Here is a 26863-nt window from a genome sequence, read left to right as displayed (position 1 = left end):
TTGTATAGCTCTCAGGCGCAAGACTAGTACTGCTCATCATCCGTGACACAGTGCACCCCCAGTTTATATATCCCCAGATTGTTTATGGTTAACCTGTGGCTACAATTCCATAGCCCATATGATAAAATACAAAGGGAATAGGCACACCCCGCAGCCCCTGCAAGGCGCAGCGACCACCACACAAGCTGGTTGGGTATACTTAGGCATAGGCCCCAGGAGACTGTTCTCAGCTCATAGACAGAGTGGGGGCCCACATACCCTAGGCTTACACGCTCAGAAGTCCACACAGGGCGCGATTGAGTGCTCTTGCTTGCATGTCTATATCAATCGCTTTACCAGATGTGTTGTTGTATGTACTATTATATAAATGCCAATAAAAAAAGGTTTTTAAAAAGAAAAAAAGCAGACGTAGGAATGGCGTTTGTGTTTTCCTGTTCACCCTGGTTACTTGCGTCTATGGTGGTCTCTTTGATGGTGCTATCATGCTGCTCTATGTAACATGTCCCATTTTCACTTTTTCCGAACCAGTGCCACACATAAACAGTTCCCAATTCTCCCCCTAGCATGCTAATTGCCCCCCAACTTGGCATAGCAAAATACATTCCCTCGCCCTCCCAACAAAGTGACCCCACCCTTAAACAACCCCATAACAACCCAAACCCTGTAGTCCCATGTTGTGGTGCACACATAGGGGTGGATGTTGCCTGCTAGGCGAGTCCCTGTTACCTCAGGTCCAACCGCTTGACTGTTCCACAGTATAGCCTCGCCCGCAACTCAAAGGTCCGGGTGGGAAGGCCAATAGTGAGTCAATAGATAGTAATCCCCTCGCTTGACCATGTGTCTCGTGGCATTCTCCTGAATCACTACATTCTGTCTCTGGTGGTGTGATATGGCCCACGATGGAACCACGGGTTGCACTGGATGACGATAATTTTACTTTGGGGAAAACAATTATGTTCTGGGTCTTAGGTATGCAGGTCACCCTGCTGCCAGAACAGTCTTACCTACACATATTGAGTCCGGTGCTGGATCTGCGGCTTCCCCACTCTGGCCCCACATCAAAGATACGTCTCTGATTCCTAAATCACACCCCGTCCCATATCTCAACACCCTCATCATTCGGGGCTGGAGCGGCTCCTCATCTCTCAGTTGGAGCAGTTGTTTATCCGACCCCATCCTCCAGAACGTCTTCTGACCCACCTGAGTTCCCGTGTGGCAAGCTCTTTCTGCTTCCTGTACCTCCTCGCAGTTTGAAGAAATGCAGGACTTGTTTTGGCTCTGTGATGAAGTGTGCTTTACGCTCACCCATGACAAGGAGTTTTGCTGGGTACAGCATATTGTATTCCAACTGTAACTCTCGTAGTCTCTTTTTAACTGGGGTAAATGATCGTCTCGCTTCTTGTACTTGTTGGGTAAAGTACGGATATAAGGAGAGCTCCATTCCCTCGTATGGCAGTGTTTTGAGCTCTCGTGCCTTGCGGAGCGCTGCATCTTGGTCTCGATAATTGAGACGGCTGGTTATAATTGGGCGAGGGTTGGCTCCAGGTGCCAGTCTAGGGGCCAACGAGCGGTGCGCACGGTCCACGACAAAGATATTTGAGAACGTGTCTCTACCTAGGATGGTGGTCAAGAGCTTCTAAATAAATAGTTTTCATGTTTTCTATGCGTGTTGTCTCTGCTACTCCAATAATACGCAAGTTGTTCCTCCGGGAGCATACTTCCGAATCTTCAGCTTTAGCTTTCAGCAATTGAAGTGCCTTGTCCATCTTTTTTTGTTCTGCGGAATCAAATGCTAGGACATCTTAAGCATCTGACTCTCGCCTCTCGACGGCGTCTAATCTTTCAGTGTGTTAATCAAGTCTCTCCATCTTTCTATCCATCCGAAATGTCAACACGTCGATCTTGCCATTTTTGTGAGGCTGCGCTGCATAGCGGAGAGTATCTGTTTGAGATCAGGATCTATCACCTGATCTGCAGAGTCTGTGCATCGGTCTGGTTTGCCCTGGGGGTTTTGCGTGCCATGAATTGGAGCTTTATCTGCACTCTGTCTGGTTTCCCCATGTTGGGGCTGTGGGGTTAGCCTTTGGCTCTGTTTGATTTCTGGGGATATTCCTGTTCCTTTAAGCGCAGTCGCTCTGTATAGTGCCTCCTTAAGTGCTCTTATGGGAGATGCAACAAACCCCCGAGAGCGCTATATGCTGCCTTTATGATGAGGTGGGTCGCCCCGTGCCGCTAATATGTCCATGTTCCCCTTGGAGGCCGCTCCTTCCCCTCTTCTGACCGGAGATGGTAGCAGTAACGCTGCCTGGTGTGGAGGCGCCACTCGTAGCTGCAAGGATTCTGGAATTACGATGCCAGGTGACTCTGGTGTGGGCCTCTCCCTCCTATCCTCAGCTACCGCTGCTGGATTGTTGCCTCTTCCGGGGCTATTGGCTGGCTCAGGCCGTGTGTTCACCCCACGATGCTGTTGCCCACAGCGTGTGCTCCCCGCTGCACCGCGATGTATGGCGGTCGCAATGTCCGCTGGTAATCCCCCGGTGTGGCTGTCAGCTAAGTCCCTGTGTCTCTGCAATCACACTCACCGCTCGCGTCTGCCTGTGTCAATGGAGGGGCCCGCCGACTCGCACAATGTCCACGAGTCAGATAGTTCTGGCTGGGTCGCGGTGGCCCAGCCCTGCAGGGCTCACTACGATTCCTCAGTTCGCCGTGCCTTTCGCAATCCGGCTGCTGTCTGCAATGGTGCGGTCGGCTACATCGCAGGTGCCACTTTGTTCGCACTGGCTCTGGATCGGGATTGTTTTTGGCTCCTACGAGCCAGGTCTGCCGAACTGGGTGTCTGTTCCTGGATCGTGGCTCCTTCTGACACCTTATGCCTTCACTGTTTATTCAGTTACAGGCTACGGGCGCAGGATTCCTTCAGGATTAACGGTCAGGCCACCAGAGCACTAGGCTGGTGCGGCCACCTTGGAGCCAGACAAGCTCTGCCCCCAAAAAGGGTCAGTTTTCACTGGAAAAATGTGATGTGTCCATGTTGCATTTTGAGGCCGTTTCCTGTTGCTGGCACTAGGCCTATCCACATAAGTGAGGTACCATTTTTATGGGGATACCTGGGGGAATGCTGGGTTGGTAGAAGTTTGTTGATCCCCTTAGATTCCAGAATTCCATCACAGAAATGTGAGGAAAATTTTATTTTTTTTGTTTTACAATGTTTGAGGTTTGCAAGGGATTCTGGGTAACAGAACCTGGTGAGATCCACACAAGTTGCCCCATCCTGGATTTCCCTGGATGTCTAGCTTTCAGAAATGTACAGGTTTGCTAAGTTTCCCTAGGTGCCAGCTGCGCTAGGGCCCAAAGTCCACAGCTAGGCATATTGCAAAAAAAGGTCAGTGCCTACCGGGCTTTCTGCCGCCCGGAGGGTGGTGGGGCAGAAAGACTGTGGCTATTTTTTTGTGGGGTGGGGATATTGGCATGCCCATTGAGGGCAGCCCCCACCCCTGAACTTTGAAAAAAAAGAATCCCTGGTGCCTAGTGGGCTTTCTGCCCCTCCTTGGGGGCAGATAAGGGGCTATTGCCCCCATCTGCTTCCTAAGGGAGGGAGAAAGACTGAGGAATTCTTTTTGGGGGTGGGGGCATTGGCAGACCCATTCTCGGCAACCCCCACCACTAGGTATAAACAAAAACACCTAATCCCTGGTGCCTAGTGGGCTCCCCCCCCCCCCCTCAGCGGGGCAGGTCAGAAGCTATTGCCCCCATCTGCCTCCTGGGGGGGGGGGTGGGGGGGGGGGGTCAGAAAGACTTTTGCTTTTTTGGGGGAGGTGGGGAAGGGTGGGCTCAACCCCTGACCTAAAAGAAAAATAATCCCTGGAGTCTAGAGTGCTTTCTGCCCCCCCCCCCCACGGGGCATAGAAAGACTGATTATGCCAATTTTTTCATGGGGGAGCAAAGGCGCTTGCCCAAGGGGCTGCTCCCCCTTCCCTTGTGCCTAGTGGGTGGATCCCTGCTTGGGGATCACCCTCCAGGAGCAATCCCTAAACAGGGATCCACTAGGGAAGGAAACCATTGGAACGGGGGGATTCTCCCCTTACCAACGATACTTCTCGCATGTAATTGGGTGCTTGGGGGCTGAAAAAATGAAATTGAAACTAATTTCAGTTCCATTTTCAATGTAATGACATCAGCACACCATGCGCCGGATCATCATTACATTGAAAAAAAGGATAAGCCTCAGGAGGTTGGGGAAGCTCTGACCCACCTCTTAAGGCAAAAATAAAAAAAGGAAATCCCTCTTATGTCTTCAGCAGAGTGATTTTGTGCGCCTCTACACATGACAAAATGGTTCCGTCAGGAGCACTGGTGCTCATGAAGGAAGCATTCCGGCATGAGCACCGAAGGGGTTAAACTGAGTTGAACACAGAGCAAAGTGTTTTCAAAATAAGCAAAGGTAACCAGCGAACAATAGTCATCGGACTATAAACTGTTCTTTTGGACCCCAAGTAGTCTGAACATTATGCTACGACCAAGGTTACAACTGAGTAGGCAAAAGGTCAATGCAGATTACATAATGAAGTATGACTAACGTACGCTGCTTAAATTAGTTAATTTTTTAAAATTTTGAAAATAAATTTTTCTGTATTCTCTACTAACGAGAAATATGCTTTTCAGAATACAATGACAATGCATTTCTCACTTTGTGACATGAATCTGTAAAGTGAACAGTATATTCTGAAGATTACTATTTAACAAGTTTTCAAGCATACACCTAAAATATTAATATGACAAATGAGCTAATATATAAAAACAGGTTCAGCAGCATCAGTCTATTTTCGTTATAAATTTCATACAAAACAACTGTATGTTTACCATCGTTGAATTGCACTGATTTATTTATACTTCTCATACCATATTAATATTTTAATTTGACAAAGGTCTGTTTGGAACCAAAATGCATTACTAGGTCCCTTTTCCATGAATTAAGGTATTATAGAATAATATCCCCCTGTGCTGAAGTCTTTGTGACTTTAAACTCAAAAAGTCATTTGTGGAGACTTAATTGGCGGCTGGAGCGTGAGGCACACCAAGCATATATCATCATCATCATAACTTTATCATCAATCGCAAAGATCTTAAAAAGTACATTACAAATATATTTATTCCAACAGTCTTGTGTATTGCTTCTTCTGGTGCCATCACCCTCAGCTTGTTCAACATATCATGGGACTACTAGCTGGTTGACTACTTTTTTGCAACTATCTTCCATTTAAAAATGAATTTCCTATCTCACTTTGCAATGCCTGGTGCAGGGAAGCTACCCCATCTTGTTTTAATGACCTATTTGCTTCTATGTTTAGGGTGACAGGAATAAAGAAAGAGGTAACCTGTACTTTCACATCCTTCAAGGTCACTGGGTGGCCAATCCCCATATAAACATGGGCTAGGACAGGACTATTTTGCGCAAAGTCAGGCCATATACATCACTCACGAAACATTTATAACAGTGGCTGCAGGCAGGCATGTAGGTAATAGAAAAGGAGACCATATCATTGGTAACCTTCAATGAAATTGGCAATCAGAGGGCTGTGTATTAGCTTCAAGACATTTTGTAAATTGACATAGTACCTCTGTTATTAATCATCATTCATCTCAATAGCATTTCAGATTACATTCCAGTAACAATTCAACAGTCAGGTGATCCTGGTACTGAATTGCATAAAGAACAACTGTAAAGTTGCCCCTAAGTTTTTGGTACTTTTCAGTCAGAGGCGCATTGTGAAAAGATCTCTCAAAGACATTCGTTGAATCACGAATTCTTTTTTTTTTTGTGTGCAAATCTATTAAAAAATTCTTTTCTCAAGTACTTTTTATCACGGTCACTTTTCCATCTTCTATGGCAGTTTGCAAGCAAAGAAAAACATGTCAATGTTGGGGCTCGGTAAGTAACGTAGCAGAACACAATAGGGTTCGTTAGCAAGGACTTCTTGTTAATATGTGTGATTCTTGGGCTCCATTAAACCTTTCATAGCCAAGGTGTTTGTGCACCACTAAGCCACAGGTTTTTAACTAAGCAAACCTGCATTAGGTTTCTCAAGCATAGGTACCTCTTGTGTCCCTTTGTGCACACATACAAACAGTATATTTTATTTTCAGGGCTATGAATTCGTGCAAACCCTGCATTAATATCTCACTGAAATCAGAAGATGCAATGTAATACGTTGATACTTAAATTTTTCAACAAATATATTTTGATGCATTTCAAAAATGGACAATCATAAACCCTAGAACAATGGTTCTTCGCCATTTCACTGCTGTGGACCCTCACTTAATCATTATTAGAACTCGGGGACCCCCACAGAATCATTATTGAATTTTTAATTTAATACAATCTACGCTTGAGGGACTGATTAACATATTTTGAATGTCAATGGATATGCATACTGCATGTGTCTACATAGGAAAGAAACTGAATACCTTCGATATCTGCACAGGTTTTGATTTCGTTTTCTTTTTCTTTTTTTCTTTCTTTTTCTTCAGCTTATTCTGTTTTTTTCTTACCTGAATAATAACCATAGACATTTGTTAAACAAAGCCACACATATGGAAGGTTTTTAAGATGAAAGGACACATATTAACATTTTCCTTTCACCGATTAATGATGTTAGTACTCTTGACATTCGGTTTAAATATTAGAAGGATTCCAGTTAAATGTTAGATCACATTCATTCTTGCTTATTAAGCTCACATTCTCACCGTAGTGGCTTGATAGCAAGTAAAAACACTAATTCTTTAGTGGGGTAATGACTGCCTTAGATTTGTTTTTAGCCCTGTATTTTATTTTCTTGTACAAATCTGATTCTAATTCTCCTGTTCTTTGTTTGACCCTGTTAGCTTTAGAAAACCAACACATTTGATTGTTCTTGGACGTATTTCCTAGTTCATTTGTTTTGTGTTTCTCACTTAACTTCAACAACATTGTACTCAAACCGGTAGATGAGACGCATGGGAAGCTACGGAGCTCCAGTTCTCTTTTAGACCTTTGCTTCATATTTATTTTGCAAGCTAACTTATTACTCCGAATTCTGAGCACTTTCCATTGCTAACAAACAATGTGGTCTCGCACTGCCCTGCCCGGAAGTTACTGCATACTTTAACTCTTATTTTTTGCACCCCTAAAATGGGTGAGCTGTAACAAACCGGCCCCCTTTGCCCCTGACCAAGCACCTTTTAGGCAGATTTTTCTTAATCTAAGCATGCACATTAGCTTACACTGGCCACATGATACCTTCAGAGTGGCTCTCTTGGCTTTCCCTTACTCCTTGAATGAAATGTTAACTGACATCTTAACTAAACCAGGTCTTGAGTGGACCACATGCATCCTGGATATAATTATCCCACATAACAGTTTGGGAACATTATCTACGTCTCTCTGCTCTACCAACATTTAAAAAAAAAAAGATGTGAAACTAAACTGTATAAACTTTAAGCAACAATTTTGTGCAGATTATTCTCTTGAAAAAAAGCTTTATGCAGCAAAAGACTCATTGTTTATAAGAAACTAGTTAGAGCTACAGGTTCTTCCTACTATACAACTCAAATCTCAAAGCTGAGTAATTACTCATAACAGCTTTTTTCAAAACTCTTCCCAACAACTCTGTGGTTGTCTTACTTGTTGTTTTCCTCACAAAATTTACATTTGTAACCCGCTCTTCTCTTTATGTTCACTGGATTCTACCGAGTCTCCGTTCCTTTCACCCTAATGCTTCAACTCGTTTTGATTTTGTTCTTCTGCCTTTGGATAAGATAAAACAAGTTTTTCCTCTAATATATCAGAATTATGCTTGGACCCATGTCCTGCTCAATTTTTGCAGCCTGGTCTTGATGTTCTCTTTTTACTGATAAGAGATATGAAATAGATATATTTTTGATAGCATGGCTCCATCTAACGGGAAACGGGCAATGGTTGCGCCTCAATTTAAAAAATCCACAGCTGAATCTACAGTTCTAAGCAATTTCAGGCATCGTCACAATTTTCTTTGCCCATAAAGACCCTCAAGAGCAATTGTCAGCTATTTACTTTGATGGAATTTTAAATGCCATTCTTGACATGGGCTTACGACTTTTTCATTGGTCAGCCCTTGTTTCAATACTGGATGATCCATGTTTGGTAGCAGATTACAGAGGCTGTGCGGGTCTGTTTTTACTAGACCTTCCTATTGCCTTTAATATGGTCTTATACATCTTGCCCAGCGTCTCCATTAGGTGGAAGTTTGTGAAATCTTCTCAGCTGGACTTCACCTACTGGAAAGGCTGATGAAGTATGTTCTTTCTCTGGCACACTTCATCCACTGATCTGGATTCACTCTTATGTCGACGATATTTAGATACCAATAAGACTTAATGACTGTATTTTCATCACCTATGACAAATTCCAGCAACGTCTGCTGACATTACGTTCTTGGATGAACCAAAATTCCTTTAAACTAAATACACAAATTATACATTCTTGTGGTCAGCAGCAAGAATAATTCAATTTCTTGGTCTGGTTTCTGGTGGCCCTCCCACTTAGACACTGCCCCACCTCAGTTTACTCGGTTTGCAATCAGGGTTTTATTTTGATTGTAATCTTTCTATACATTCCCAGATCAAGAAAATCTCTTCTGTCTGTTTAGTTATACCCTGCTTATATGTAAATTCATCACAGTGATTTGGTTGATCCTTGGCTACAGCAATTCTTTATACTTACCTCTACCTTCCTATTCGCTTGCATATTTGTTGTGGATTCAACATGCTATTGTTCATCTGCTTTTTAACCTTTTCTCTAATTGACACATCTCATCCAATATGCATTCTCGCATTGGCTCCCTTTTCCAAGGCGACTGTTCTATAAATTTCTTTGCTCTGTGCACTGAGCTTAACATGAGGCTAGCATTCTTACCTACAGTCCAAATGTATCAGTCATTACAGTCCAGAAAATCTATTCCTCCGAGTCAGCAAGACTTATAACTTCAAAGTCAAAATCTTTATTCAGATTTTATACAAATACGTAAAAGAAGAGTAAAACAGCTTAAAAGTCACAAAATATATCCACATACATTGGTTTAAACAACACCAATTATTCAGTGCAAAGGATCACAATACAGGTATCCACATTAAAATAGTTAAAAGACTGAGACCAAACCATTCAGATTCAGTGCAGTCGTTGTACAAAAAACGAAGTAAATACTGCAATATAATTACATACTCCTCTAGTACAAATTTAAGAGTCTCCTTCTAGTAAACGCAGATTTGATTTAAAAGAAAAATCACTCCACACACACACACACAAAATAAGGTTCAAAGGTGCAAGAGGAGAAAATCAAGATCTCCTGTGCATAAACAACCCTGAATGTTCAGAGATTACATTTAATTGACTTACTCTATGAGGTGCTATCAATCATTAGGCATCTCAATTTCCAGTGCAACTGTCTTTGTAACGCAGGCAATCTAAATGTCTCAATAATTTATGTCTTCGTATGGCCTTCTTTATGTAAGCAAGAATTATAACTATTGCATCTGTTCACCTTACCTGGATGTGTGGATGTTATTCATCTCATTTGGTCGCAAGGTATTAGAACTCTCTTTCACTTGGTTAATGCTGCGTGAAAGATCACTTTGTTCAGTAAATATCTGAAAACTGGCTTTTTCTCAGTTTCCTTTTTAGTTTCTTCACTGTGTTTACACTTCCACTGATCTTAGCACCAGGACACCCTTTTGACTAACCATGCATTCCTACAAACCCTATTTCATTATCATCGTGATTTGTTGAGGCTAAAGTTATGCAGCAAGACAGCAGTGTATGCAGGGATGTGGCAGGCAGGTGCTAAGTAAATAACAATTCATATCAAACTCAAAGTGGAGTGAAATGCTCTGTGTGCACGTAGTCCACAATGCCTAGAAACATAAATCAAAAGCCCACCATGGGAGGAAAGTGTGGTAGTGTATGAATATACCTACGGTGGATTATGATACAGAAGATATTTTACAGACAGGTACATTAGATACAACTTAGGGGAACCTTGATCCTCAAACATCAATTGCTCACCAATAATATTGGTTGTGATGTCTTTCATCAATAGATATGTTAGTCTTACACTTAGTTATCCAAGCGAATGAGTACACATAGAACAAGAAAAGACAAGCCTAAAAGATGTATCATATTTAGGAACAGCTTATAAACATAAATAGTATTATATAACCAAACATAAAACCATTAAGCAGTATTTGAGCGAGATGGGTTTCAGGTAACGATCAATTGATGAGACATTACTGGGATAGTTAGTGGAACCTCCAAATCCTCCTTCATTAAGGAGCTAAATACCAGAGGTGTGGAAATTTATAAAATATCTACTTGTCCATGGGACGAGTTGCTTCATAAATCTACTTATCCTGTACACAAATCCACTTGTCCCTTTGGTGCCACATAGTGCAGCAAAGAATTATGTCAGCAATCTAATGTTTTAAGATTTTGGATAATAGCCCCTCTGATAATGCCAGGGTTTGAATATAGCAGGGTTTGAAGAATAGCAATTCACTAATTTTTCCACCTTTCCACAGACCTACATACTGAGGCTGGAAGTAGCGGTAAGCAATAGTTTCAAGGTCGGAATGCCGTTCTGAGTCTGTGCAAACCTACTAATTTGTAGGGTTTTCTTACCAGCTCTTCTCTAATATTTTTCTATACTGATAAAGGTTGGAAATTTACTCCTGACAAGGAACTTCCTCCAGGGTTGAAAAAAAGGGGTTGGAGGAAAACTGAACTTGTAAACACTCAGCAGATTTTTAAATGAGCAAATCTACACATGCAGATTTGATCGTGCTAAAATGCAGTTCACCAATATTTTTTAGGAGCACCATTTCCTAGCTTACTTCTGTAAATTCTTATAAATTCATGAAAGCCACAAGATTTCAGTAATGCTAGGACATTTCCCATTGGGTGTACTTTTGTGATCATCTTTAAGAATTGTGCCTCTAATCTGGTCAGGTGTTAACAAAGACCTTTAGTTTTTATTAAAATTCTGTCTCTCACTATCTATATATTGGCTGACTTTACAGTGACGGCATTCTGTTCTTTTACAAGGAGCATGCCGGTACACAAAGTCGTTTTGTTCAATCCATGGGACTACTATGGCAAAGTGTGCTTTTTGAGACCAAAATATATTTGTGCTTTTTACTAATGTTTGTTATAATGGTGAGGGCCTGGCAGCTCCCACAACAATAAAGTTTTACAAAAAACTATGCCAAAACAAGAAACGCATTAAAAAACTAAAGTGCTGACCAACAATGACAGATCAATTGGCTTAGCCGGTAAACAGCCATTACAACGAAAATTTTACCACGAATACCATTACCCAGTATTCCAACACAACGCGTCTACCATTACACCGCAATTCGATTACAACGCATGCCAATATAATGCATGTGCATTTACCACGCATGCTTTTACAACAAAATTCGTTGTAAAGGCATGAATGGTAAAGGCATATGTATTTTACATGTTAGTATAAGGTAAGTATAGGGTTTGGGGTGGGTTTGGCTTTTGAGGTATAGGTTTTGGGGTGCCAAGGTTAATTTTAGGGTTCAGGGTGGGTTTGGGTTTTAGGGTGCTGGGGTATTTTTAGGGTTGAGTTCGGGTTTGGGGGTGCCCAGGGTAATATTAGGGCTCAGGGGTTGTTTGGGTTTTGGGGTGCCAAGGGAAATTATGGGTTCAGGGTTTGTTTGGGTTTTGGGGTGTAGGGGTATTTTTCAGGTTCAGGGTGAGTTTGGGTTTTGGGGTGGCCAGGGTAATTTTTGTGTTTAGGGGGTTTTGGGGTGCTGGGGTATTGTTAGGGTTCAGAGTGGGTTTGGGCGTGCCTAGGGTAGTTTTAGGGTTCAGGGTTTGTTTGGGTTTTGGGGTGCCCATGGTAATTTTAGGGATAAGGGTGGGTTTGGGTTTTTGGGGTGTTGGGGTATTTTTAGGGTTCAGGTTGGGTTTGGGTTTTCGGGTGCAGGGGTATTTTTAGGGTTCAGGGTGGGTTTGGGTTTTGAGGTGCATTAGTGTGTAGGGTGGTTTTGAGGTGCTGGGGTATTTTTAAGATTCAGGGTGGGTTTGGGTTTTGGGATGCCCAGAGTAATTTAGGATTCAGGGTTTGTTTGGGTTTTGGGGTGCCCAGGGTAATTTTAGGGATAAGGGTGGGTTTGGGTTTTGAGGTGTAGGATTATTTTTAGGGTTCAGGCTGGGTTTGGGGTGCAGGGATATGTTTAGGGTTCAGGGTGGGTTTGGGGTGCCCAGGGTAATTTTAGGGTTCAGGGTGGGTTTGGGTTTTGGGGTGCAGGGGGCATTTTTAGGGTTCAGGGTGGGTTTGGGTTTTGGGGTGCCCAGGGTAATTTTAGGGTTCAGGGTGGGGTTAGGTTTTAGGGTGCAGGGAGAATTTTTAGGGTTCAGGGTGGGTTTGGGTTTTGGGGTGCCCAGGGTAATTTTAGAGTTGAGGGTTTGTTTGGGTTTAGGGGTGCCCAGAGTATTTTAGGGTACAAGGCTTGTTTGGGTTTTGGGGTGTAGGGGTATTTTTAGGTTTCAGGGAGAGTTTGGGTTTTGGGGTGCCAAGGGTAATTTTAGAGAGAAGAGTGGGTTTGGGGTGTAGGTGTATTTTTAGGGTTCAGGCTGGGTTTGGGTTTTGGAGTGCAGGGGAATTTTTAGAATATAGTTTTAAACCCAACAGCATGTATATGGTTGTAAAAACATTAATAAAAGATTAAAACAAGGATAAAACCTAATACTGTGCAAAAAAAGCCCCCACCAAACTTTCTGAAAAGAGAAAGAAAAACAGTACTTGTGTGAATCGATGCAAAGGTACAGTACAATCAAAGTAAGAGCAATTCATTCATAATACTTGATTTAAGTTAATTTAGAAGGTAACTATGAAACTGCTAAAAAGAAAGTTGGATGGGGCTACAGCTAAAAAAAATATAAAATCGACTATAAAGAAAAAAGTGAAAAAGAAGAAGAGAAAATTTGCCAACCCCACATGCTAGCATTGCTTGCACCATTTAAGTAATTTGCGTCTAACTGTCGTAACATTAGCAGACGTTGGAAACAGTCATAGTTGGGCTTTTCAATAGCCCGACGAGGGTTTTTTTCCAAAGAAAAAGGAATAAGGATAAAAGTAAACATGCCAACAAATCATACATTATCTGAATAACAACATTTCACAACATATTTAGAGGGCTGCCATCTAGGAGCAATCAAGATAACCATTACATTACTGACTGTGGGACCATATATTGTATAAATAACGACTTGGTGATTCACCAGGGTAGAACTCGGGCTCACGTGGGTGTTGGGGGCTAGTTTCATGGTATTGGGTGTCGGAACAAGAAGGGGCAGGGGTACTACTATATCAGGCCTTCTCCATGAGGTGACGTCTAATGGAATGCGATTGTTATCTGCCACCGTCCTGCCCCCTGCCGCCCGGGACCTCTGGCTTGTACACCATGTGGCAGCTAGCGGAGTGTCGTCCCCCTCCCCGTTTACTTCATTGCCGAAGGCTGTAAGTATGGTGTCCCAGTGCTGCGCTATGGGATATTTACGGAGCCCCGCCGTTTCCTCCCTGTGCAGTGCTGTCCTCTCTGCCTGCGCCCATATCTTAAGTGATCTTTTCCAGCTGATCATCTCTGGGGGGGGGGGGTCTGCCTGTTTCCACTGTTTTGAAAATTAAGCGTTTGGCAGCTATTAATCCCAGGTCTCTGAATCGTGATGTAACTTCTTGGACCTGACATAGACCCACAAGATGCAAATTTCCTATGTGGGCGGCAAGGATGTGTCAGTACAGAGCGCTAAGGCAGCAGCAACTTCTCGCCAGTAAATTTGAAGGGTGGTGCAAAACCACAGCATGTGGAGCAGATCCGCGTCGAGCTGCCGACAGCGTGGGCATTCAGCTGTGGCAATGTTAAAATATCTGTTTATTTTCTCAGGGGAGAGATACACCCTTTGTATTATGTATGTTTGTATTAACTTGAATTAAGAGTTTCTTGGTATATAGGTAGCGCCAGCTAAGATGGTGGTCCATTACTTGTCTGTATTGCATGGCGTCTAATGATCCACATTTTCCCCAAGAATTTTGCCACTGCACAGACTATCAGTGGCCAGGATCCGTTTTTAGAATTCGAAATGCTTCTTGGTGGGACTGAGTTCCCATCAGTCTACATACAGGTACAGCCAATTAAATCTTGTTGTAGTGTATAGTGAACACACAAAGAGGTTTAACAGTTTCAGATGTCCCGGGGCAGCCAGGGCAGTGCTGTGCACCCCCGGAGAATCGTTGCCATGCAGCTGTAAAAGAATTTAAAGGGAGGCAACCAAATCTGAACTGTATATAGAGCTTTGTCTTGTGGAACAGAAATTACTTCCATATACTGTTCATACACATCTATCCACTTAAATTCCATAAATTCTGATGTCAAACAACCCATGGAAGGCTGGGAAATAGTTTGGTAGACCACCCTGTTCCAATAGTGGGATTTGACGACATCTCTACTGGGTAGAAGGCTAGGATCAGTAATGTCCAACAAGTTACCCAGACCTATGGCAGAGAGCAATGCTTTAACTTTGGTAAACCAGCCTATTTTTCTGAATCGATCTAGTTTACAAAGGTCTTCATAGGATGTGGCGTAATGACTAGGCTTAGGCGTTTGATTTAGTCACAGCCAAAAGAGGAGGGGGCGAAGCCTGGCTTTATCCACAATAGTGGTCCTACCCATATCCAGTCTCAGGGGGACAAGCGGGGTACTCTGGGGAAGAGAGCATAAGGATCTTAAAAACTTGTTTTCAGTCTGTAGAAGGCCCTCAAGATTGTCGAAGCCCCAGATTTCGGCCCCATACAGAGCAGATGTTACTACTTTCTGATCATAAATCTGCAATGGCGCTGCTATTGGCCTAGATTGGGAGGTCCTGTGCTTATTCAACAGTGCCCCAGATGTTTTCTTCTGCTGCAGGTTCCTTTTAATAATGTGGTACTTCCACTCAATTTTCTCTGAAAGTCACCCCAGGTAATCAAAAGTAAACACTTTCTACAAAGGAATCCCTCCCAGAATCAGTTTACCTTTAAACGATTTATGAGGGTTCATTGTCAGGAGCTTGGTTTTTGAGGTATTAACCTCCAGTCCTCTCTGATTGCAAAAGGCCATAAAGCGGTCTAGGAGAAGTTGAAGGCCACTAGGGGTCTTGGAGACTACTAATGTGTCATTCGCAAATAGTAAAGTTGAGACTTTTCCTCCCCTTTGTGTAGATGCGTCAGCTGGAACTACCTCCAGGTGCTTCACCACCCCATTTATAAAAAGTGAAAACAGGGTGGGAGCCAGGACACACCCTTGCCGGACCCCCCTGACAACATTAATTTGCTCAGTCAATTGCCCCTGATGCCCCTCGTGTACCCTTGCATAAGTGTCTTCATGCAGCCAGACTACCAGTGCATGAAGCTTAGAAGGTAACCCCAGATCTTGCAGTACCTGCCATAGCTTGGCTCTAGGGATAAAATCGAAGGTCGACTTTAAATCAATAAAAGCTATATAAAAACTAGCTTGCTCAATGTTCACTGTTTTCCATGACAGTAAGGCAAATCTGAAAACTGGGTCAATAGTACTGGCTTTTCTCCTAAACCCAGCATGGTATAGGGGTTAGATGTTGTTTTCCTCCATCCAATCAGTAATCTTGGACAAAAGAGCGCGGGCGAAGATCTTCTGGGTGCCATTGATTAAACTGATCGGCCTATAGTTGGAAGGCAGTGCACAATCACCCTTTTTTAAAACCGGAAATACTTCTGCTCCCTTCCAGGGCAGTGGTATTGGTGCCCCGGCAGCAATTCCATTAGAAAGTACCCAAATATATTTGGACCAATTGGTGATATCATCATGAGAGATGTCTACAGGTACGCCATCAGGTCCGGGGGCTATGTTTTTGGCTGTCAATGTTATACTTTGTGTAATTTTGGTGATTGAGAACAGCTCACTAAATTGATTGCTAGAATATTCACTTAGAGAATCCTTGCTGACCAATTCTGTTGACCCAGTGTAAACAGCAGAGAAGTGGTCAATCCAGGCAGCCACATAGATGTTACTATCAGGCAACCTCGGTCTGTCGGCCTCTCCCCTTGTAACCAGCAACAAAAGAGTTGGGAATCTTTTTTCTGGCAGGCATCACAAATTTGTCCCTAGCGATTTTCAGCCCAGTCTGTTGGACTACCTTATAAGTCTTTCTGGCATCTCTTATTTCTGGTACATTGTTTGTTCTAAGTGCGACAGCTAGGGCAGCCCTCAGTTTCTTACAATCTTCGTTAAACCAGGAAGATTGTGTCAATTAGACTGTCTTTTGCATTCCTTCCGGCTTGGTATTGTGAATATCGAAGATATCTGCTCAGAAAGAGATGTATGCCTATCTGTTAACTTTAAAAGTCCTTCCCATTGGTTATCCAAGTTATCAAAATTTCTGATCGCTTTGTGTAATAATTCCTTTATTGCATTGCATTTGGAGATATCTATTGCAACCCGGGCTCACTTCATTCTCCTATTATCGTTTGAGGGGCAAATCATTTTTTGTTAATAACATGGTGCTGGATGGGCTACGACGTCTTATCCGAGGTGACATCATGTCGAGCTCGAGCGGGTTGTGGTCACTATGGATTGTCGTTCCAACTAGCATATCCATCACTCCGGCCCATAATCTAACCTCAATCAGGAAATAGTCAATGCAACTCTTGTTCACAGTTCTATTGTATGTATTTGCCCCTGTCCTATCGGACTTAGTACGTCCATTGGTTGCTCTTAAGCCATGCTCGAGAGTAATCGCTTGAAGTTGCAAAGCTGGTCTCGTCCATTTTTTTTATTGGCGGTATATCAAGTGACGGAATAGACAACAGCTCATCTACCGGATTAGTATTAGTTAGGACTTCAGATTCGAGCGGTTCATAAGTCGCATTAAAATCTCCAGCTATTATTAAAGGTATAGATGACTCTTTTTTCTCAAGACAATCTTCCAACGCTTGGAGTGTTGAACTACAACCCGCTTTAGTACCTCGAGCATAAACATTCAATATGGCCACATATTTGCCATTTAAATATATATATATATATTCACTTAAAAAACCATAGGTTTCACACGTTATAGTTAGCTGGACATTTCACTCGTGAAAAACCATTGAAATTCCCCCGTTATAGTTAGTGCAGACAACTATAACTCACGCGACCGCAATCCTCTGCTGATGACGTCAGATATTACATCACTGATGACATATGTGTCTTTCTGAAAAAAAATATTTGTAATATATGTATAGCTAAAAATTAATGGAAGAAGACGTGGGTAAATAAGTGTCTAAATACAGTATTAGCATCAGCAGAGGATTGCGGTCGCGTGAGTTATAGTTGCCTGCACTAACTATAACGGGGGAATTTCAATGGTTTTTCACGAGTGAAATGTCCAGCTAACTATAACATGTGTGAAACCTATGGTTTTTTTAAGTGAATTTGCAAGGTTTTTTAAATGCTAATTCCTAACTATAACGCGTGTGAAACCTATGGTTTTTTCAGTGAATTTGTACGGTTTTTTAAATGCTACCTTTTTTATTTATTTATTTTAAGGTTTTTCACCGTTCGCGCACCGCGCGCCCACGTTACGCAGTTCACGGAATTTTTCAGTTTCTACCGTACGCGCAAGCTACGCGCACTCCGCGATTTTTCGTAAAAAAAATTAAAAAAATTTGGCCCTTGGGGTCCTTGTGGGACCCCCTGACAAAGGCTGGGGGTCAGGAACTGTCCACCCTGCCCCCTTTTCACGTTCTCCACCTTTGTTTTTCACCCCCTCAGACTGCGAGAGAGAAAATGGCGGCCGACACTTCCTGGTTTCGACAGATTCGAATGTTTACTAAGATCTAACAACCAATCAGAATCGCGCTCGCGCGCGGCAGCGTGCGCGTACGGTAAGTTTTACCGTACGCGCACGGAGCGCGTTTATAGATATATATATATGCTTTTAAATGCTATTTTCTCAGGAAATACTGAACAGATTTACACCAGACCTGCAAAAGGCACATCCCTTACCTGAGGACTACCTCTCTGCCAAATTTCAAGTAATTCTGTTCAGCTGTTCGGGCTGTAGCTTGGACTAAAGGTCCTATGGAAAAATGCATGGGGAAAACGCGTTTTGGGACCCCCCCCTTTTTCTCAGCCCCCGCTTGACGAATCCCCCCGAGACTTTCAGGGAAGGAGCGGAGCACCCCACCTATTTTGAAAATTTCGCGAGGATTCGTAAATCGGCGCCAAAGTTATTCAAAATAGAATGTTGCGGATTTCCTATGGAAACACGATCCTAACTATAACTATCTACTAGCGACCGCCAGTAGATAATATATATACACATACTTACTGTTAGACCTGTCAGCCCTTTGGGTGGTCCCTCCTCATCATTATATATTTTGTCCCACTTTTGCCTCAAACCCTGTTATAATTTTTCCTTTTTGGGAACCACCAGACTTTTTAGTGTTGATGCAGGGTCAGGGAGCCATTTTCCCTACCCCTGGAACTTCTGTCTGAGGGCCTGAGACACAAAATGGAGGCCACCTGTGACATCACCAGAACCCACTGGAGGTTTCCAGAATATTCTAGAACCCTGTGACAGAGGGAGGCAGTTTAGAATGTTGGGAGGCCATCTCAGAGTGGCAGTTGGCATCTGACTAGAGAGGAGAGAGGACCAGTTCAGAAGGTGGTCGGAGTAAGGCAGCAGGGGTGGAAACCAGTGCTTGGAGTGGGGTCCAGAAACCCACCCTTGATGCTAGTCCCTACTGACCAAGCCCAGCCTAGAGCCTGTGTGGGACCAAGACCAGAAAAACCAGCTTAAGGACCTAAATATTGTGAAGAGGCCTTAAAGAAGAAGACCAGCAAGCTCCTGACCTGTTTAGCGGTGTCCTCCGGGAGTCCTGACGTCGAGAAGCCTGGAGACCTGAGGCCTGAGGTGGAGAAGAGACGCTGACAGAAAGCAGACGTCGTACCCGGAGCCGTCAGAGGTCGAGAGAGGACGCCAACGGAGGTCGTGGAGAGGCACCGGAGGTCGAGTAAGGAGTCACTTGAGGTCGAGGTGAAGCGCGCCGTAGGTCGGGAGTGGAGGTCGCACTCCGGAGACGCCGGAGATCGAGGTGAAGCGCGCCGTAGGTCGGGAGTGGAGGTCGCACTCCGGAGACGCCGGAGATCGAGGTGAAGTGCGCCGGAGGTCGGGAGTGGAGATCGCACTCCGGAGACGCCGGAATCTGAGGTGAAGCGCGCCGGAAGTCGGGAGTGGAGGTCGCACTCCGGAGACACCCGGAAGCGGGGAGACCGTGACCCTGCGACGCCGGAAGGCGACATCGATCCGGAGCAGCCCAGCGACATCGAGCCGAGGCCGCCCAGCGACATCGATCCGGAACAGCCCAGCGACATCGAGCCGAGGCCGCCCAGCGACATCGATCCGGAACAGCCCAGCGACATCGATCCGAAGCCGCCCAGCGACACCGAACCGGAGCCGCCCAGCGACATCGAGCCGGAGCCGCCTCACGACGTCGACCCGGCGCCGAGCGGAGCCGATCATCATGAAAAGGGCAGTAAGTGGTAGAAAGGGCATCTGAGGCCCTGTGGAGCCCTAAAAGACCATTCTAGGGGCTAGAGGGGTGTTAGAACCAGCCTGGGAGTGCCAGGGGGTGAACTGAGACTGGTGCAGTGACCTCTGTGAGGGGTTGTGTATTTTGGGAGAGCCAGATCCCTAGGTTACCCTTATTCTACCTCAGTTCAGGCCCGGCCTTGACCAATCTAGGTGGGACACCCCCCATGTCATCCAAATGACCACAAGCTGTACTTGGGCATAGTAAAACCAAACTACCTCAGGAAAGTGATGTGAACTGTAATTGTCATTAATTGTGTTATTTAAGTTATTGAAGGTGCTTTATGTATTGACTGTATTTATTGTCTGACTGTATTTATTCCTGCATTGTATTTATTGTCTGACAGTATTTATTAGCCATTTGTATTTATTGCACCCCTATTTATTCCTTGCTTATTGATGACCTGATCCTATTTAATGAAACCCCACTGTGGTATTATTTATTTGACCTGCCCTTTTAAAGGAGAATCTTATGGTACTGTATTTATTTTATGAACCCTGCAACTAAGAGAAAATAAGATAAAGACAAACTACTTTCTTTCATAATTTTTACGGTGTAGTGTCATTTTTGGAACGGATGAACGCATGGTTATTGTGAGGGTGTGACGTACGCTTAACACGGTGCCTGACCCCCAACCGCTCGAGCCAAGCTACCATTGTGCTGGGAACCTGGTGACTGCTAACCCGGTTGCCCGGTTTCCAACACTTACCTTAACCACTTTTACAAAGTATATGCCATTACCACGCATGCCTTTGCGTTGTAATGGTATGCGTGGTAAAGGCATATGCGATGTAAAAGTATGCGTTGTGATAGAAACGCGTTGTAACAGTACTTGCGTTGTTACAAATGCGTTGTGATGTATGCGTGGTGTTGACATGCGGGGTAACATCATATATGTGGTTTTGCCAATGCTTGTTTATTTTCATGTTTCCCATAATCTTGTTTAAACTGGTTACACTAATTTTCCATTATGAATATTTTTGTAAATAGTAGCATGCATTAACACAATATACTAAATGATGGTTCAAAGAAATAGTAACTAAAATTTCACAGCAGTTTAGCAAAATGTTTTTTTCCTAGTTGCATTTTTCTGTGAAAATATTTTTTTTTTTGCTGTTCACAAGATTTTAATGAAATATATTTCATCATATGTAAACAAAATACAAAAAAAAAACAGAATTAGAAGGAATAAATACAATGCAGTGATAAGGAAATATAACGTATCAGTTTGCATCCAAATATGATATAACAATAAGGTGCCGATTCCGATCAGTTAAAAATAATTACCGTACGACTCGTATCGGTATTTTTAAACGTACGAATCGTACAAGTCCCGTACAAACGGCAAAGTACGATTCGTACGTGAAAAATACATACGAATCGCTTCGGGAAAAGTCTACGAGACGTCCCCAGACAGTTTTACATACAAATTGTAAAACTGAAGTCCGAGCGCGCAAGTGTGATCCGTACCGCCCGTCCGAAAAACACAAGCGCATGGAAAAGGCCCAGTACGGAGCGAACTTTGTACGACCCCTACCCCGAGTACACTTGTGCCCGGGGTACGAGTTGTACGGCCCCCCCAGCCTCCCCCCGCCCCCGTATGTCCGCACCGTACCCCCCGTATGTACGGACCGTACCCCCCACTCCCCGTATGTACAGACCGTACCCCCCGTATGTCTGCACCGTACCCCCCCGTATGTACGGACCGTACCCCCCACCCCCCGTATGTACAGACCGTACCCCCCGTATGTCCGCACCGTACCCCAGGCGTACCCCAATCCTCGCGTATTACGCGAGGATTGGGGTACGCCTGGGGTACGGTGCGGACATACGTGGGTGGGGTGGTACGGTGCGGATAAACGGGTGGTACGGTCCGTACATACGGGGGGTGGGGGGTACGGTGTGGACATACGGGGGTACGGTCCGTACATACGGGGGTGGGGGGTACGGTCCGTACATACGGGGAGTGGCGGGTACGGTGCGGACATATGCACCGTACAGGGGTGGGCGGAATTTGCGAAATCCACTTTCGCAAATTATCGCGAAAATGTTTAAAATTATCGCAAACAAGCGGAAATATCGCGAAGATGCGGAATTTTTTTTCCGGTATGTTCGCGAGATTTTCTGCAAGGTTGCGGGTCGCCAACTTACCCATGTGGTTGCTCGCGGGCGCGGCCATCTTGTTTTGAGTTGTCTCGCGGTGCATGATCGCGAGAAGAAAGACGTGATCGCGCGACGCATGACGTCACTGCGGGCGCGAACTGTCGTGAGACAGCGCAAATGGCTAAAAACAATCCAACATCTCATGGAGAACGCGACCGGATCAAGAAAACTTGTCGGCGAACGCAGGGATTCAGGTAAGGCGATCGCGCGCGAGAATGTATTATTTTACAGCGCGAGCAAGAAACAAATTATCCCCAAGCTGCGGAAAGCGGAAATTTTGACATTTTCGCGCTCTCCGCGTACCGCGAAAATGTCAAATTATCGCAATTTCCGCGAACGGAACAAAATTTTCGCCCAGGCCTAGTACATACGCACTGTTGGCCTATGTACGGTGCGTACCCCAACAGCACGTATGTATGCACCGTACATATGCAATGTTGGGGTACGCACCGTACATGATGACACGTACGATGTGGGTGATGGCGTGTACTTCGCGTACCGGGCCCCCTTTTCGTCATGCATCGCAGCGTACTTAGCTTTTCCAGCACTTTTTGGCTCCCGTAAAAATATAGCCGTGCGGAGTGCTGTAGGTACGAATCGTACTTGCTGGTCCGTAAAACGCTGCCTGACTCCGTGCGGACGTCGCGTATGCGCTGTCCAGGGTCAGAATTGTATGTATTTTTTAGCCGTACGGTGTTTTTTGACGATTCGTACGGAAATGGTATTTCTGTACGAATCGTACTTGCTGGTTTGTAAGGTGGAATTCCCGGGTACGAGTCGTACGGAGAAAACGCTCCGTACGACCATTCGTACCCGGGTTTTACAGGATCGGAATCGGCACCTAAATGTCAAATAGAAAAGAAGAAAAAACAAAAGAAGCTACATTGAAGGTATACGGGCAAATGAGAGCTGTAATACTTATTTTAAATTGAGGAACAAGCAGTAATACATGAAACCAAACTAGACCACATATTAGAACTGGGAGAAGATGGTTCAGTATGAGTGTGTAAGAATGAGGGGTGTCCACGTCTTAAAATTATAATCCATTCTCACCAAGCTTTGACTAAAAGCAACTTTTTATCTTTCCAATTGGAAGTTATAGATTTCAGGGTAGTAGAAATGAGGAAGTCGAAATGTTTGCAATCCGTAGGAGATAATACAGGTTTAAGGGGAAAAGACTTAAAAAGTAGGATGAATGATAATGGTGTTTTGATATTAAAAATCTGAGTTATAATATTCCATGCGTCAGACCAAAATTCAAAAACAACAGGGCATTTGTATAGTAAATGTTGTAAATCTCTAGTTGTGGTATTACAATGCCAACAAATCGGGGTGTCTAAGAGTTTAGCATTAAATAGTTTATCTGGAGTCCAAAAGCATTGGTGTAATATATAAATATAGTTTGTATGAGGGTAGGGGGAGATAAAGAGGTGGTATTAGATCTGCAGATATCCTTCCATGCTATACATGAAAAGGGGATATTTATGTATGATGACCATTTCTGAGTAAAATGCATAAAGGAGGAGGATATAGGGGTAGAAATCTTCTTATATACTTTAGAGGATATGTGTCCTGCATGACTAAACATGTTAATACAAAAATCTGTATTAGAAAGTTGGGTCATAGATAGTATTTGAGGATATGCATTAAGAAGTGTATTACATAGCAGCATATATTTAGGCAGTTCAGACAGAGGTAATTTATATTTGGCTTTAAGATCTTCAAAAGTATAAAACATATCTCCATGACATATATCAGCAACAAAGAAAACACTAGCAACAATTCACAAATTCCAAAAAGAAATAGTTTTATGGTACCGGAGTTTGTGATAAAACCAAGGAGAAACTTTCTTGGTAGATGTAATGGTTACAGAGAATTTTTCATCAAATGATAAATGGGCAGTCTTAGAAGTTGCAATAATGGGTGATTTTTAACCTACTGATCTATTAGACATGGTAAGGAATGCAGATAATGGATACATAGCCAGTATATTCCTCTCCAGTGAGCCACTTAGGAGATTTAGAAGGAGAGGGATTATGGAACAACAGTGAACATTGTGCTAAAAGAAATGATACATCGTATATTTTAAAATCCTGAAGACCAACTCCTCCTTCACATTTAGGCATTTGCAGAGTCTTGATACTAATGTGTGCAGGCTTATTGTTCCATATAAATTTAGTAAATAATTTATAAAGGTTTACAAAAAAAGTGGAAGGAAAAGAAAGGGGTTACATGGACAGCAAATAAAGGATTTGCGGCGTTAGACATTTTAATTGCCTCAATACGTCCCCACCAATTTAAATGAAGATTTGACCATCTATCTAGTTTCTCTTTAGTACTGGCTAATAATGTAGAACAATTGGTTTCAACTGTACTTTTAATTGAATTGGTAAAGGTTATGCCTAGACATTTGAGTGTTTTTGGAGACCAAAGTATATTAGTATTTGCCAACATTGTAAAATTACAAAAAGCATTTAATGGAACAAACTCGGTCTTGTTAATGTTCAATAAGTATCCAGAGACTGCAGCTTAACTAGAAATAATATTAAGAATAACAGGTAGGGAGACAAGAGGACCATTGACATACAATAACAGATCATCAGCATAAGCAGAAACTTTAATAGAAGTATTCTTCAAAGCCACACCGGTAGATTTGTCACTAATGCAGAGGGAACACAAAAGGGGTTCTATGGCAATAAGAAATAACAGGACAGTGGGCAACCCTGTTGCGTGCCTTTATATAAACGGAATGGGGATGAAGTAACACCGTTAACATAAATAGAGGCTGAGGGCCCAGAGTATAATGTTTTAGTCATCTTAAGAAATGTTATTGCAAACTGAAAATTTTCCAGTGTATTGAATAGAAATTGCCAGTTTAACTTATCAAATGCCTTCTCTGCATCTAAGGCCAATACTCCAACTGCACAATTGACATCTTTAGCAAGGGACAAGGCATGGCAAAGCAAGCGAGCATTATGAGCAGACATCCTACCCTTCATAAAGCCTGTCTGATCAGGCTGAATAATTGAGGGGAGGAGGGGTGACAATTTATTTGCTAAAATGTTGGCATATATTTTACAATCCTGATTAATTAGGGATATGAGACGATAGTTAGAAACCATAGTAGGATCCTTTTTTTGCTTAGGGAAGACAATGATTGTGGCGTCATTAAAGGAGCCACCCATAAGGGAAGTGTGTTGAAACTCCGAAAAATAATGAAAGTAGGATAGGAGATAGTTGGTCTTCAAAACATTTGTAAAATTCAGCCGGAATACCATCTGGACCAGGTGTCTTTTTGGAGTTTAATGCACTAATAGCTGTAATCATTTCTTCAATATCAATAGGTTTTTCTAAAGCTAGTCTATCAGAGTTAGAAATTTGAGGTAATTGACAAGTGTTAAGGAAATCAACAATTACTTTATTTTGCAGGGCACGAGGAGCAGAAGGATAAAAACTCTTTCAAACTTTCTTCAGTATTTGTCATTAATGTACTGATACTTGTTTTGACGATAAGGATCTTCATTTTATCACGTTTAATGCGTATATAGTTAGCTAACAGTCTGCCAGATTTGTTTGAGTTAAAATAAAAATTCGCTTTTTCTTTCAAGATAAGTAATCCTGCTCTTTTACTAAGCATACAATTGTATTCATATCTATATTTTTGAAGTTGGCACTTATATTGTGGATCTCGAAATGAAATGAAGTCTTTCCAAGGCTGCGATGTGTTTTTTTAATTTGGAAAGATGGGTATAAAATGATTTATTGTCATGGGCCAAAATAGAGATTGTAACTCCTCAAATGTAGGCTTTAAAGGCATCCCAGTGGACAATTTTAGAGGTATCACATTGATTATTATGCAAAAAATACTCACTAATGGCAGAGGCAGATTTTTTAGAATTAGTTGAATTAAGCACTATATCAGAGTTAATTCTCCATCGTTTATGGGGACTCTGAGGATCTGAGAGAAGTAAGGAAAAAGATATTAGGGCATTATCGGAAATTGTAATAGGGTGAATAACCGATTAATTAATCATATGAGATCGGTTTCGTGAAGTCAATAGGTAGTCAATCCTAGAAAAGGAGGAAAAAGCATTAGAATAAAAAGTAAAATCTTTATCAGTAGGATGTTCTAGTCTCCAAAAATCAACCAATTTAGTAATAGAGAGCAATGAATTTAAAGCAAAAAAGGATTTGATAATGGACGAGTTACCTAATTTTAATATTTCAGTAGGAACATATGACCAAAAAGAAGGGTCATCTGATATAGGGGCATATATATTGACAAGGTTTAAAATATGTTTGTGAACTTTGACTTGAGCATAAACAAACCTACCCTCTAGGTTGTGGTGGTGAGACATTAGCTGTATTTGTGATTTATGGGAAAAAATATATCGCCACCATTTTTACGTTTTGCAGCAGGAGAGGAAACCATACTTCTCACCCATCCCTTAGACATAGTATTTAACATTTTATCATCCACATGTGTTTCTTGTAATAAACAAATATCAACATTAAACTTCTCCAAATATTCTAAAATTTTACGTATTTTAACAGGCTGCCTCAGCCCCTTAACATTAAAAGAAACAACAACTAACTTATGTGGTGTGGCCATAACCAGTTGTAATAGAGAGAAGATGGATAGAAAAAAAAGAGGGAAGACAGAGTAGTCTAAATAAAAAAGACAAAACAAGACAGACAACACATAACGAGGTCAATCTCCAGGACCTCATATCAAGTACAGCAGTAGAGACGGAGGTAAAAAAGAAGAGTAGCAACCTTGTGTACACCTGCTATAATAAACAAAGTAACATCCTTTAATAAGAGGAGAAATACATTAGTCTGCAGATCCAGAAGGTTGAGGGTCCATGAGAAGAGGGTCATGCTGGTCCAGAAACAATAATAATCTGAAGGTGAAGAGAAAGACTTGGAGACATCATTCTTCCAGATGCGCATAACAGAAGGGTCGAAGAGGCCATATTTATATCCAGCTTCACGGAGACGCGGTCTCAGTTCAG

At 42.8% G+C, this 26863-nt stretch overlaps 1 protein-coding gene across 4 annotated transcripts in view; it reads right to left on the bottom strand.

Moving 5' to 3' along the window:
* LOC146821801 (uncharacterized) overlaps nucleotides 1–26863 on the bottom strand; it is a 149555-nt gene that overhangs the window by 7028 nt on the left and 115664 nt on the right. For all 4 annotated transcript variants that reach the window (XM_085612848.1, XM_085612847.1, XM_085612849.1 and 1 more), the window contains one exon: nucleotides 6466–6549. In XM_085612848.1, coding sequence (XP_085468974.1) covers nucleotides 6466–6549 — 84 coding nt within the window. The remainder of the gene's footprint in view (nucleotides 1–6465; nucleotides 6550–26863) is intronic.

This window comes from Triturus cristatus, chromosome 6 (assembly GCF_964204655.1).
Source record: "Triturus cristatus chromosome 6, aTriCri1.1, whole genome shotgun sequence".
Lineage (NCBI taxonomy): Eukaryota > Metazoa > Chordata > Amphibia > Caudata > Salamandridae > Triturus > Triturus cristatus.
Note: the sequence above shows the minus strand (reverse complement) of the source record. Positions and strands in the feature narration are given on the sequence as shown.